The 15,511-nt window shown below is 44.3% G+C and overlaps 1 protein-coding gene across 3 annotated transcripts in view; it reads right to left on the reverse strand.

The window, feature by feature from the left end:
- LOC121304597 (potassium channel subfamily T member 2) overlaps positions 1–15,511 on the reverse strand; it is an 89,063-nt gene that overhangs the window by 37,223 nt on the left and 36,329 nt on the right. For all 3 annotated transcript variants that reach the window (XM_041235812.1, XM_041235810.1, XM_041235811.1), the window contains exons 2-8: positions 9,560–9,639; positions 9,370–9,472; positions 8,261–8,317; positions 6,839–6,887; positions 5,114–5,173; positions 3,599–3,673; positions 1,698–1,781 (exon numbers count right to left, since the gene is read on the reverse strand). In XM_041235812.1, the coding sequence (XP_041091746.1) occupies positions 1,698–1,781; positions 3,599–3,673; positions 5,114–5,173; positions 6,839–6,887; positions 8,261–8,317; positions 9,370–9,472; positions 9,560–9,639 (508 nt within the window). The remainder of the gene's footprint in view (positions 1–1,697; positions 1,782–3,598; positions 3,674–5,113; positions 5,174–6,838; positions 6,888–8,260; positions 8,318–9,369; positions 9,473–9,559; positions 9,640–15,511) is intronic.

Here is a 15,511-nt window from a genome sequence, read left to right on the forward strand (position 1 = left end):
GATCTGCATCTCTGAAATATGTCTCATTTTGATTCTCTTTGGCTTATCCAGCAGCGGTTTTAGGAGAGACGTCAGACACATCTCATATAATTGAGATTCAAATTAGAACCAAATGAGATTTTAAAGCACTTCTCAAATCCTCCCCCTGGCTGTGTGCTGTGTAACATTCACAGGAGATTAGAAAAGGTCACTCTGAGTTTCTTATTGCTTTCGCATAACTACACTTCTGCAGATCTCAATACCCTATAGAGGTGAGATTCATAGATTCGTTCGGTCCAGCCTCTTTAAAAGGCTGGCCTGTGTAAGCACAGGTAAGCCTCAGGAAATGTATTCCAAGTATGCTTGCAAAAGCTCTTCAGCTAAGATCTGTATTGAGATGGTGACGAGGAAAAGTAAAAACCTGAACTTAATCCTTCTTTCCTTTGCCCAGCCTCAGTGACTCCCCTGGGCTGCAGTGTGCTTGGAGTATCTCAGTGGTGGAGGAATACAAGGACACAGTAATAGTTTGGGAATGAGACGAGGCTGTCTGGCTCATTCGGACACCATTCACTCCTTTCATAGTGGAGCACCATCACAAAGCGCTTTCCAAAATATGAGACTAGATAGGATCGAGTTGCTCATTTAACGTTCCTTGAGGCTTCACCTGTTCCCCTCTTTCTCGTCCTATTTTTAGGCAAAATAAATCTCATCTACCCTGTCCTCGTGGAGTCCTGGAATCAGCCTCTGTACCTTCTCAAGTGCAAGAATGCATTTTCTGTAGCGAGATGATCAAAACTGTATACAGTATTCTAGGTGGGGTCTAACGACAGCATTATAGTCTTATATCTTCCCCAGACTTGTGTTCAACATTATAGGCAACCTAACCTAACATTTTACTTCCCTTTTATATAGCCTCACTGCATTGGTGGGAAGTGGATGGTTCTTGTGTGTGTGTGTGTGTGTGAAAGGCTCTCAGTGTGTGCGTGCGTCTCAGTGTGTGTGTGTGTGTGTGTGTGTGTGTGTGTGTGTGTGTGTGTGTGTGTGTCAGTGTGTGTGTGCGTCTTAGTGTGTGTGTGTGTGTGTGTGTGTGTGTGTGTGTGTGTGTGTGTGTGTGTGTCTCAGTGTGTGTGTGTGTCAGTGTGTGTGTGTGTGTGTGTGTGTGTGTGTGTGTGTGTCAGTGTGTGTGTGTGTGTGTGTGTGTGTGTGTGTGTGTGTGTGTGTGTGTGTGTGTGTGTGTGTGTGTGTCAGTGTGTGTGTGCGTGCGTCTGTGTGTGTGTGTGTGTGTGTGTGTGTGTGTGTGTGTGTGTGTGTGTGTGTGTGTGTGTCAGTGTGTGTGTGTGTGTGTGTGTGTGTGTGTGTGTGTGTGTGTGTGTGTGTGTGTGTGTGTGTGTGTGTGTGTGTGTGTGTGTGTGTCAGTGTGTGTGTGTGTGTGTGTGTGTGTGTGTGTGTGTGTGTGTGTGTCTCAGTGTGTGCGTGCGTCTCAGTGTGTGTGTGTGTGTGTGTGTGTGTGTGTGTGTGTGTGTGTGTGTGTGTGTGTCTCAGTGTGTCTGTGTGTGTGTGTGTGTGTGTGTGTGTGTCTCAGTGTGTGTGTGTGTGTCAGTGTGTGTGTGTGTGTGTGTGTGTCTCAGTGTGTGTGTGTGTGTGTGTGTCTCAGTGTGTGTGTGTGTGTCTCAGTGTGTGCGTGCGTCTCAGTGTGCGTGCGCGTGCTCTTTACTTACTATCATGTTTTCCAGAGCATGCTTGGCGAGCCAGCAGTTCAGAAACACAGGGATGAACAGGTTCCTGAGAGAAGGCAAAACAACCTGTGAAAAAACACAAGACACAAAGAGGTATGAACTGGGATACGCCTGCTAATCCCAGCGGCACAGAGGAGCCCCTGCACCGTGCAACACCTGATCCACACCCGCTGTGCTGCCATCGCTGGCATGCTGTGCCTTACCAATGGCTTTTCGGACAGTTTGTGCAGTAATAACGCTGCACATACCATGCCGAGATTAAGAGTCTGAAACAGTAGCGCTATCACAACTCATGTATTCTTCTTGTTATTCAGAGTCCTGCTTTTCTGTTCCAGTCATCACATTCCTGGTGACTTTGCTGTCCTCTATAGAGCTCTCAAACATGTCTACTCTCTAAGTACAGCCGGTACACCAGAGTGTCACCATTAACATGTCCCTCCTGCAACACTCTAGCCCAGTCTGTCAACCTGCAGCCTCTCTGCTGTTTCCTTCCGTTGCTGGTGTCAATGAAGGAGACTGCAGGCTGCTTGGAAGTCGGGCGAGGGCAGGTCAGTCACCCGCATTTCTTGACTAAATTCAATCTTTAATCAAAATGAAAATGTTTTAGTAATTTATTCTAATGACATACAATATTATTGTAGTATTGCAAGGATTTATTATTATTTTGTCAGTTAGCGTTAACTATCAGCTTATAATACAAAACGTTAACATCCTAAAATCACCAAACAGGATAGCTAAGTCAGTAAACACGTATTTTTTTTTTTTGGTTTTTATTTTTAATAGGAACAGGAGTTTTGTCAAGTAGCCTATAACTAGGTTGAAATATTGTCTGTAAATATAAATGAAAGAGCAAAGCGCGTAATAAATAATGCAATCGCGGTCTAAGTTAGTAACCGCAGCATGGGGCTCAATTTTGTCCATGACTGAAAATCGTGCTTTAACTTGGTGATAATCTCTCACGTACCTATCCTTACAGTACTGCTTTCACGTTCAATATGTAACAAAAACATCTCGAGTTGCCCTAACGTTTGTTAAACGAACAGACATCTAAACTTTAATTTTAAATGATTTATCTTTAGTTAATACATCTGATCAACTTATTCCCTGGGCTCGATCTACTAATTCCCCTACACTAGTAACGTAACCCTTAGAAAGAATGGAACCTGCCATTTAAATTCTAGCCTGCGATCTCCGGTCTGCTTATTCTTCACAGCACACTGCCCATTACCAGATCTAAATGTGCTGTCTCTGTATATTTTTCCATAAACAGCGGCTTCTCAGTTAGTGTCAGAGTCGCGCTGCCACTTAGCAATTGAAGCCAGGAGAATCGTTTTCAGTCAAAGAGTCACTGCTGCAATAAAAGGCTGTCAATCACCCTGACTGACACCCTGTCAGTCACATTCAGCAAAAAAACACAGAGATATTAAAAAAAACGAACCTGCAAGACTGGCAGACAGGCACACGTGGCTGATCGTGCAGACCCAAACGAAAACCATACAGGCTATAGGTAGGCTTGCAGTTTTGTGTGTCAGTTTATCCCCCATTTCAACCCAGTTTCACCTTGCCATGGGGGTGGAATCCTAGAGCTCTCGCCCGTGTTCTTTCTCTGTCCTGACCTGTCCCCCTGCAACATTGCGCCCGGTGGCTGAAACAAACACCGTTTTGAACACAGGCGGCTATTCCCTACGTCCCCCCATAACTACTGAACACTCAGCAGGTGCTAGATTTAGAAACTCTGAAAAGAGACCTGCTGAATTAAAAAGACACACGTTTCAACTAGAAGTCTTTTTCTGTGTCTTCAATCTACTTTGCTGTCCTGCCTTTGCCATGCAAGGCCGCTCGGCGGGAAAGAGCCTCTCCTGCCAGCTGGTGCAGACACTCACTGTAATCATGAAGGGGACTGCACTGATCATTTCCAGGATAAACGGCACTCGCAGCACCTGCTCCCACACGTTGCCCTGGAAACGAGGAGGACAAGGGTCAGGGGTCAGCTCAGAGCACAGACTGTTGATTACAGAAGTCACTTTCCTAATGAGAAGTAATTTCAGGCCCAGGCCACGTGTTCCAGTGTAACTGCAGGGCAATCGTTTGGAAACTGCTGGGCAAGTAACTGCAAATGGGTTTTATTTGTGGGACAGTATAGTGCATTTAATGGATCGAGCGTGCATACAGAGAGTGGGGAGGGGATGGAAAGGGTTACCTAGTCATGTTGCTGAAGGAGACTCTTCTTCACACAGAGAGTGGGGAGGGGATGGAATGGGTTACCTAGTCATGTTGCTGAAGGAGACTCTTCTTCACACAGAGAGTGGTGAGGGGATGGAATGGGTTACCTAGTCATGTTGCTGAAGGAGACTCTTCTTCACACAGAGAGTGGGGAGGGGATGGAATGGGTTACCTAGTCATGTTGCTGAAGGAGACTCTTCTTCACACAGAGAGTGGTGAGGGGATGGAATGGGTTACCTAGTCATGTTGCTGAAGGAGACTCTTCTTCACACAGAGAGTGGTGAGGGGATGGAATGGGTTACCTAGTCATGTTGCTGAAGGAGACTCTTCTTCACACAGAGAGTGGTGAGGGGATGGAATGGGTTACCTAGTCATGTTGCTGAAGGAGACTCTTCTTCACACAGAGAGTGGTGAGGGGATGGAATGGGTTACCTAGTCATGTTGCTGAAGGAGACTCTTCTTCACACAGAGAGTGGGGAGGGGATGGAATGGGTTACCTAGTCATGTTGCTGAAGGAGACTCTTCTTCACACAGAGAGTGGGGAGGGGATGGAATGGGTTACCTAGTCATGTTGCTGAAGGAGACTCTTCTTCACACAGAGAGTGGTGAGGGGATGGAATGGGTTACCTAGTCATGTTGTTGAAGGAGACTCTTCTTCACACAGAGAGTGGGGAGGGGATGGAATGGGTTACCTAGTCATGTTGCTGAAGGAGACTCTTCTTCACACAGAGAGTGGTGAGGGAATGGAAGTCACACAGAGAGTGGGGAGGGGATGGAATGGGTTACCTAGTCATGTTGCTGAAGGAGACTCTTCTTCACACAGAGAGTGGGGAGGGGATGGAATGGGTTACCTAGTCATGTTGCTGAAGGAGACTCTTCTTCACAGAGAGTGGTGAGGGGATGGAATGGGTTGTCCTTTAAGCCACTAGGAACTGGACAAATGGCCTCCTCTCGTTGTACATTTTCTTATATTGTTATGCATTAATATGCTTTTGTTCACCTACTAATCTTCAGTAAGCTGGTGTTGTTATTAATAGCTTTTTTATTCTTACACCTGACTTTTTTGTCTTCTGCTTAGTGGATGCGGCAATATTCAAGCATATACTGTACAGGGAACAGGGTCTTATATTCCAGATTATACGGTAGAGTTAAAATAAAACATTCAGCACACATACCTTATAGCTGAGATAGACAAGCAACATGGTCTCGGACAGGCTGATCAGTGCCACTAAAACCTGGGGAGGAAAAAAGACATGAATTGTGCAAAAGTAATACAAATAGATGTTACAAAGAAGAAGGTATACATGGCTTTTAAAAATTACAGAAGCTTTACAGCAAGGTCTTAACACCAATGTTAAAATAAAACATAATAATAATAATAATAATAATAATAATAATAATAAATAATAATAATAATAATAATAATAATAATAATAACTAGAACTGCCAGGCAGTTTTACAGCTTCCAAGCCCCAGGACCAGTATCAAACATTTAAGCAATTATTGGAAGAAGCGAGTTTAGTTAAAAAAATGCATTAAACAGCCATTTTGGTTTCAGGTCAACACCATTTTTTTAAAAGTCAGTTGTATTGATACAGTATCAGGGAAGATGCTTGTGAAGTTTGCAGTTAGTCAAGTAAATCGTTTGTCTACTGACGCAGGTTTAAATTTCAAATGTAAACGTATAACTGGCGGCCATCTTGTTTTATAAAACATCACCATTTTCACATATTTGTATCCCATTGTTACTGGGACGATAACTACCAAGTTTGGAGTTTGTTGGTCAAACAGTGTTCAAATACCAGCAGTTTGCTGTTAAGGGCGCGTTTGTGGCAGCCATTTGGATATTAAAATTTATCACAGCAACTTCTGCTTTGCCAACTTGATGTAGGTTTGGATGCTGATGATATGTGACGAGTTTCAGATCAATCTCTTGTCCGGTTCCCAAGAAGAAGATTTCGAAAGGTTTTATCGAAAAATGCATCACGGCTCCAATTGCAAGGACGCAGCAGCAAAATTTTTTGAGCATCTGACAGCCATTGAATCCAGCTTGTTACCTGCCAAGTCAGAACCTGATCAGGCACTCAGCTTCGGAACAGCAGTTTAAAGTTTGGGAAGAAAAAACAAAAAAAACCCCAAAAAACAGAAAAACTAAAAAAACTTTAACAATAAGAATAGGCTTGCCAGCCTTTGGCTTGGAAGCTTAATAATAAATATCTACAGTTCTAGAGCTTGAAACTCACAGCCAGTCCTCTGTTTCTGAACTCCCCTTGTTTAAAGACAGTATTGAAATGATCATGTGCTCTGAACGATCTGAGCTCCCTTCTCATGAATACATCGCCCCTGACTCTACACGGTCACTAATAGGTGCTGTCTTGCTGATATCAGGCAGCAGTAATGTATTGAACTTCAAGCTCCTCACTGCAGGTCGTTCTGAAAGGATCCTGATCAGTTCAATAATATACCTCATTGCAGGTCGTTCTGAAAGGATCCTGATCAATAATATACCTCATTGCAGGTCGTTCTGAAAGGATCCTGATCAATAATATACCTCATTGCAGGTCGTTCTACTGATCAATAATATCATTGCAGGTCGTTCTGAAAGGATCCTGATCAATAATATACCTCATTGCAGGTCGTTCTGAAAGGATCCTGATCAATAATATACCTCATTGCAGGTCGTTCTGAAAGGATCCTGATCAATAATATACCTCATTGCAGGTTGTTCTGAAAGGATCCTGATCAATAATATACCTCATTGCAGGTCGTTCTGAAAGGCTGCTGATCAATAATATACCTCATTGCAGGTTGTTCTGCTGTGTGTTTCTGGTCCATTAGAAGGGATCCCAATGAACATATAAAACCAGAAAATGAAAAAGAAAGTAACTTCTCTACGTTACCTGCAAAGCCCACAGTGGTAGCGGTCTGTTGACCCAGATGATGTGAACCCTGAAATAGTGAGAAGACCCCAGTTTAATCAGGGCAGCGGCCACACGTCAGGGATCACCACTGACAAAATTATATATATATATATATATATATATATATACACACACACACACACACACACACACACACACACACACACACACACACACACACACACACACACACACACACACACACACACACACACACACACACATACATATATATACGGGCAAAGGTTTTGCATCACCTTGTGGAATTAATACATTTAGCTTCAGAAAGTCGAATGAAACCTGCTGAATAGCGTTGTGTTAACACATGCTAAACTCTTGGCTGCTTGCTTAGTTATTTCCCTTGCAGTTGAAAGTGTCCCCACACATTCAGTGGCATTTGTTTTAGTGCTTATTGAAGCCAACCAACCAAGAACAAGGACATCATTTACATGATTTAAATAACTAAACAACTAGACAGCAGCTTCGCAAACTCCCAGAGGCTTCATCCAATCAGCTATTTACACACAACGCTACCTTTGAAGTGTAGCACCGGTTCAGACTGCCCTTGATCTACCCCTCCTGCACTGGACTCACCTGCCCTCAGCACCACATTACTGGATCCTCAGCTGATGCACTATCCCTGCACTGCTAACATGTCATTGTAGATCTAACTCATTGCAATACTAACTTGTTGCGTCCTAGTTCATATTGTATTCTAGCAGTGTTATTATTTGCACTTGCTTTAAATTGAATTTAAATATAGAATTTTGCATTGTAACCTTGTATTGCCCTCTAACATCTGATAAAAACATCTGCCAAATAAATAATAATAATAATAATAATAATAATAATAATAATAATAATAATAATAATAATAATAATAATAATAAATGCGCTACAGCACTCAGTCCCGCTGTTGTTGTGAGGTGTTTGTTCACACAGAGCCTCCAGGAGTATTGATCTGCTTCTGTGAAGCAGGAGCATGTCTGTGGGGTAACAGCGGTCTTGATCCCGCGACCCACACATTAACGTTCATCTCTTTGATTGTCTCAAAGCTTGCCACTCACTGGCGCTGTGGCATCAAGCTGTCTCATCTGGCACAGTCTCTGCAGCTGACAGTTATAAAAATCATCGAGGGCAATGCACCAGATTTACCAGGCCCAATACAATAACTGATGCAGTAGTTTTCTAATATTATAATGACAATATTATAATGACACTCATATATAAATATATATGTATTGTTATTTTTCTAAATGTATTTTGTCCGTATGTGTTTATCTTGAGTCAATAACATATTTACTAAACATATTATAATATATTAGACCTTGCATTTTAAAATCTATAAAGCTGAATGTCTGAGCGTTGATGGATAGTCCTTGCAGAGAGAACGGCACTCACCAGTCAAACTGACTGTGCTGGTAGGTGGAGTTATTCTGCTGTTTCGGACACCCCCAGCTACAACAAAAGCAGAAAGCACAGGTATTTCAATCTCAATGTATTTCAATGCATTTCTGTTTCTATAGCGCCGTTCATAACACAGTGTCAATGAGTTTCAACATAAAAATAAAAAAAAAAGTCTGAATTAAGAATGTTAGAAATAAAGGATTTATGGGAAGCATGTTTTGCATCACCTAGAGTTATGGGATTGAGATCAAAGAAATTCCAAAATTATATTGCAAGTCTACCAGAAGCCATATCAATCAATAATTAATTAAGGCTTGCAAAATAAAAACAATCAATAACTGATTAATCAATTAAACTGCGAATCTCTATTCTTCTTTAACCTGTTGACTTTTGACAGCTCCACTGCCCTTCTTGACTATAGATGTCCCTGGTCCCTGATCAGCGTCTCTACTGTGTCTCCAAGGTAACTGTCTGTGAGGGTCTGCCTCGTGGACGCATGGACACTAATGATGGCAAACACGTGCCAACATTCTGCTTCAGTGTTTTAGTGACAGGTTGTCTGCTAATGACCACAAGAATCAGGTGTTCTCGTGACCATGATCCACTGCCTGTCTGCACCCAGTCCTGGGGTTCAGAGCTCCCCTTAATGAAGTTTATTAATATTGAAATGATCAGGAGCCAGGAGTTTGAGCAGGGTTAGAAACTCACACTAGCGCTGCTGCTGCTGCTGCACCCAGTCCTGGGGTTCAGAACTCCCCTTGTTCAGGTATTGAAATGACCAGGTAGGTGCCAGGAGTTTGAAGAGTCAGGTAAACCTGCTCTGAATGAACAGATTCTGTAGATTTACTAGTAAGGGTTATTCATGCATGTACATGAGCCTGATTCCACACTCCTGTCTGCAGCAATGGGCTCTAAACCCACAAGGAAAAAATGAAGGTAAAGGGTCAAAGCAAAGCTTGTGAAGTTTGCAATCACACACATGGTGCAGCCAAGCCCAGATCGTTTCAATGACATGCTTATTGAAGGGGACTTGTGAACTCCAGGACTGGGTGCAGGGCTTCTGTGTTTTTCGAACCCTGTCTACTACGATGGGAGAGTCTCACCAGCCTCCACGCCCTTCCCTCGGGTCGTCCAGCAGCACCCTCACGATGTACAGCAGGCAGCTCAGCAGCTTCAGGGAGAAATTAAACAGCCGCACCCGCAGACCTGAAACACAGCAGCAAGCAGAGGTGGGACACAGCGACCCAGCGCACCACTGTTGCAGCTAACATTGCAGGAGAGTCCAGTGCTTACTTGATCGCTGGTTTTTGATGAAGAACAGCTTCAGGCGCTCCTTGAAAGTGTTTTCGTTGACGTAGAACTCCACCTGCACCCTGGAATAGAAAAAAAACACACAACGACAAGCTCGTAATTAAAACGCTCACTATCTACACATGAAAACAAGTAACATACATCCGAGCCATGGGTGGAGATGCCAAACCCAGCGTGCCAGCCTGAAAGACACGTGGCTCTTCCATAGCTCAGCAGATTCTGATACCGAGTCAAGTGTGCTACCAAACCCTACACTGAGTTAATTGAGCTAAAAGATACGAAGTTTCATCGCAATGCTAGAACCGGTTCTCTCAATAACAGGTCTGTGCGCTCTGTAAGAGTTTGTTGTGCACTAATGCGTGTTCAGCAGCTATAAAGGGTTTGCATTGAATGCAATCCAGAGTCCAAAATGAGACTTGGTTAAAAAATAAGAAAAATATCTCTGTGCATGTACTCGAGGGCTTCACTATATCCCCAACACTGGGCTCATGCATCCCTAGATAGGGGCAATAACTCTTCCTGTGAAGCCCTTTAAACCATTAACAGGTTCAATTAGTCACTCCTGAGCTATTTATCCACAAACCTAAAGGAAATGTGGCAGCTCAAACATGCGGGATCCTGCCAGGTTTAATTATGCAATGTTTTCAATGCTCTTCAGTCCTCGGGAGAATGTTTCCACAGGGTAAGCCTGTACGCTCTCGAAGCTATCCTCTTTATGATAGCTTGAAAGCTGCCTCTTCTGCTGGTTCAGGCAGTAAGGATAATGTGTTTCTCTTTTGTCTCGGGAGCTCTTGTCACTGTCTTTAAGTGCTGTGGGGAAGCCTGATCTTGCACAGCCAAGGACGGCAGCCATAACCCAGCGGCGTGTGTGTGTGTGCGTGTGTGTGTGTCAAGGGGGGCTGTTTACAAGGAAACTGCAGCACAGGGTCCTTTTCAATTTCTGTTCTCCTAATTGCTCTTCTCAAGTCTTCTTGCTACAGACACGGAAAGCTAGCCCGTGGGGATTGCAATCTGCAGGGAGCGCTCACAGAGACACAGCGTTTATGCTGTTAAAAAACAGGAGGGGGAATTTGGATACTGAACATGCCAAAGAGGGAATGGGAGCACAAGAGCAGCCGCAGTGGCATCAGGTTGGCATTGCAAGGTCAGTGATGACCTAGGCATTGACCTAAGCTTGACGGTCCGATCACTGGGATCCTTCACCGCAAACAAGCCGATTCCTGGAGCCAGCCATCAACACAGGGCCAATAGTAAAAACACATTCCCTGAGGGAAAGCGCTGAAGGCTCATTTGTTACAGTGAAGCTGCGTCTGGGTTGGTCCCTACACCACTCCCATCTCATTTTGTCTGGGAGAAAGCCGCGTCCAATATTAGTAGATAACAGCTCCTCTTGTGTAATGACAGTCGGGGCTCAGTCAGCTGTTAGGCACGAGACTGGCGTTGGCAGGGTCGAATGGTCTCCTCTCCATGGTAATTATTAAGGTGTTGGCAGGAACCCCATTGGATTGGGTTATCCACAGCAGAAGAAGTGATTGTTGAAGCCAGCACGCTGTGTGTTAGAAGTGATCTCCGAGAGGAATGTGACACGAAGCAATCTTTTTGGCTGCTCTAAACTGTGTGAAATAAAGTCAGCCTTAACAAGAGACGCTCTGTACAGCACGCATTCACTGGCTGTTAGGCCTGTGTTGTTTTCATGGTTAATTCATTTATTATTTCACAGCATTTCGAGTTCACGATTAAACATAGTATTTCATAAAGCTGAAAAAAAAAAGATTTGCTCTCGCATTCAAAATGTCTAATTTTCTCTCGAGATAATACATACCCTCCAACACTTGAGGGATGAAAATAGGAGCACTTGAGAGACACGCCCCCCTCATTTTTAAAATAATGTTAACTTTAAAATATGCAATTTCCTGCAACTTAGAATGCACATTGTTACATTTAGATTCAACACAAGTCTGCACATGCTTCATTATGTCTCACAAAACCCCATTAACAAATTCCATTATGCTGAAGAGCTTTCCCTGTCTTCTTAACTCTGGGCTCAGGTGCCCTGTCCTGCCACACACACACAATATTTGTTTTTACAGCCGGTGGTATAAATTGACTTACTCCAAAAGTACCCCTTTTTTAATTTTAGGAACGTATACATCCCTGTGCCTGCATGATATACTGTACACACAGGTATCAAAATGCATGCTGAATAAAGAGATGGCAGATAGCATTAGTATATATTTTGTTGGGCTGCCTAGTCTGAGAAGCGAATTGCGCTAGGACTACAGCAGCACTGAGAATTGGTAGCCTTCAATCATTTAGTGGAAGCACACTAGACTGGCTGCCAGGTGAATGCAGTGGAACAGGCAGTGCGTCAATCAGGCAAGCGTTTGCTGTATTTATTTTTAAGTGATAAAGATGATGTGTGTTTGCCCTGTTCTTTCAGAAACGGGGGAGCTGCATGTTACTATGGATGCATTTCACAGAGATGGTGAAATCCGTGATAACCATGAAAATGATGGACCAGCAAAACAGTGATTGAGCTCAGGAACGGACATTAAACACAGCCTTGGTGGTTTTAACTTTTAGAATTGGGTCATACTTTACATGCAGAGGGCGATATCCGTACACAAGATGCACAGAGATTGGTGGAGTTAGTTAAAAATAAAAGTGTTATCCGTAGTAAAGGGTTTTGTAATGCAATTCTTTCCCTCTTTGCAGCGTGCGGGGAAGCTGTTAGTTACAGGTTTGTGACCGATTCAGCTGACAATCTCTCTACGGGAATCCTTGGCAGATTTAACACTTGCAAACAGGCTGGGCACCCCAGTACAGAGAAACTGTTTCCATGGCGACACGCCAGCAGGATCTGCACCCCAGCACAGTGCCGCCCTGCCAGGCGCCCTTGTGAACGTTTGATGTGCCCAGCAGTTTATCATGCAGTGACCGTGTCAATGCTGCAGGAGCCCTTTCTGCACGAGGGTCTGCGCTCACAGTCCACGCTTCTCGTTTTGCTCTTGTGTCCAGACCTCATTTGCCACGATGTATCATCTGGGATGTGACCGGACCTTGTGCAGCATGTCACATTGATCGAGATTCCCACCCAGCCACGCAATGGCGTTTACTCAAACAGTCTTCATATACAGCTCTGGCCAAAAGTTTAGCATCACGCTATGGAATTATGGAGGCTGTGTGGTCCAGTGGTTAGCGAACCGGGCCTTGTAACCAGGAGCTACTCTGTTCAAATCCCAGCTCAGCCACTGTGTGTGACCCTGAGCGAGTCACTGAACCTCCTTGTGCTGCGTCTTTGGGGTGAGACGTTGTTGTAAGTGACTCTGCAGCTGATGCACGGCTCGCACACTCCAGTCTGGTATCTTGTAAAGCGCTTTGTGATGGTGCTCCACTATGAAAGGCGCTATATAAAGATTATTATTAATTAATTAACCCTGCTGAATAATGTTAACATACTGAAATTCATCATGCCTTGTAGTTTTCCCATACACGTAACGAGAAACAGACAATTTTAAAATGTGACGTTTTTTAGTCTAACATGAAATATTGAAAGGAACAGGACATGGTAAGAGACGAGGGCATTCAATTTATCTAGGAAACCCAAAAGCACTAAAAACTGTCACCCCAGGCTTCGTATAATCCTGTGTGAAAGGGATGAGGACCAAACCTCATGTGACGTAAACGTGGGACCTTAATGCCTGCTGCACAGGAAACGAATCTGCAGTGCGTGGGCTGGAACCCAAATGAAATTACAGAGACAGGAATTGCCAAGAGTAATGTCAGCTATAATGTCTTTTCCAGCTGAGACTCTGCTCCAGACAGTAACCTTTGCTATGAGACCTTTTCCAATCCCGTCTATGTTATGCTTGCCTTGTCGTTTTGTATTATTTGCTCACACACCCAATGCCTCGACATTCACACAGGGAAGCTCCATAGAGAATGACCCCACTTTTCTATTTGTTAGACACGGCAGTCAACAAAGCTGCAGGGCTTCTGAGAACAATAGCCCTGAACGTTTACTTTGCAATGAACTACTGTAAGAGCAAACGTCATTGTATAAATACAAAACACACACAAATACACAGAGTGCCGTGGCCCACTCTGGAACACAAGGGGTTAATTATCAGCCGAAAATGCAAATCAGATTTTGATTGGACGAGGTGACCCCCCCCCCCCAGGTCATTAAAACACGCTCCTCTAAAGCTGATCCTTAATTAGTACCAATTGGTGTTCCTATGCGTGTAATTAATTGGTGCTAATCTTGCCAACTGACCTTGGTAAACCGTCTTGTGTGAAACAAATTGTGCCATTTCCAGGGCAATGAGAGGATAAATGACTTATTCCACAAGAAAAGTTTTAACCCATGCACAGAACAGAGGCAAGGTCCAGCTGTTCTTGTTTTTGTACCTTTTACATCATCGTATTTAGAAATGGCAGATCAATGGGAATATGTCAGTCTCCGTGCCTCAAGCCTGCCCTGGACTGGAGGGAGCACCCTTTCTCTTAGGGGGGTGAGGGAGGGAGCAGTTCAGTCTCCGTGCCTCAAGCCTGCCCTGGACTGGAGGGAGCACCCTTTCTCTTAGGGGGGTGAGGGAGGGTCTCAGTGCCTTCAAGCCTGTCCCTGGACTGGAGGAGCCCGTTCTCTGTCTTAGGGGGTGAGGGAGGGAGTTCAGTCTCCGTGCCTCCCTGCCTCCGTGCCTGCCCTGGACTGGAGGGAGCACCCTTTCTCTTAGGGGGTGTGAGGGAGGGAGCAGTTCAGTCTCCGTGCCTCAAGCCTGCCCTGGACTGGAGGGAGCACCCTTTCTCTTAGGGAGTGGCCCACCCTACGATGAGTCAGCCACAGAGCCTGGAATAAGAACACAGTCTCCATTTAGGGCCATGCTGTGAAGCCATCAACACCTGCACTCTCCCTCTCTCTATCTCCCTCTCTCTCGCTCTCTCTCTTTGCACTTCTCTGAGGAGAGAGGAAATCCATTTTCACACTCCCAGCCACACAACAGATTCCCTTCCCTAACATGAGCACGCTAAGCTAAATAGAAAGCTTCATTACTAAAGCCTGTGCTTCCAGAGTAATCAGCGCCCTCATTTCAGCCGGGATGAGCAGGTTTTTCTGTGCTTCAATATTCTCATGTCGTTAGTAACACCGAGCTCCAAAGAACTGTCAGGGCTTCCAGATGCAAAGGACTAGCGTTCACCCTTTCGGTTGCGTCAACCAATGCATGGGAGCTTAGCTGCAAGGCTTGCTGGGAAAGAACCGCCAACATCCGTCAGTGTAACCCAGCTTGGGGTAGCAGCAAGGGGCTCAGGAGGGAAGCGGGAGAACCCGGGTCAATCCGTCCGCATGGAAAAGAGGTTAAAGGGTGGGCCAGGAGAACCGGTAATCTGTTACAGTTCCTAGCTACTCATTACCTTGTCATATGACATCACGGTGTAGATCACATAGACTTTGTCATCGCAAATATATTGCAAACATCGTGGATGTTGTAGATTTTAACAGAAAGCTCAATTGAATTGAAAGGTCTAGCTTTGCCTAGCGATAACGATCGCTCTAACACCTCGAACTCATCAGGCACTCAGGTAACAAAAGGCTGATCAAACCCGTCTCTGCGATTGAATTACCCAGCCTAGTGAAGGAAGGGGGGTTTCACACAAAGCCTGCAGTAAGACGAAAGAAAAGGAAAAAACAAAGCATTTTAAATCAGCTTAAAAGAAAACAAGAGATCTGAAACCATTTAACGTCACTATTGATTTAAATTCACCACGAGTACAAGATGCAAGTGTTTTTATTCTTAAAATACCTAACAAGAGCAGAATAAAACCCAGGTCATAAATTCCTAAGAAAATGAAACAGTGTGCCATGTCTAAACAAAGTCGCAACCAGACACATTATCATCAAGAAAGAGAAAGGGGGGGGGGGGCAATCAATTGAGG

This window comes from Polyodon spathula, chromosome 38, assembly GCF_017654505.1.
Source record: "Polyodon spathula isolate WHYD16114869_AA chromosome 38, ASM1765450v1, whole genome shotgun sequence".
In the NCBI taxonomy this organism is placed as follows: Eukaryota; Metazoa; Chordata; class Actinopteri; order Acipenseriformes; family Polyodontidae; genus Polyodon; species Polyodon spathula.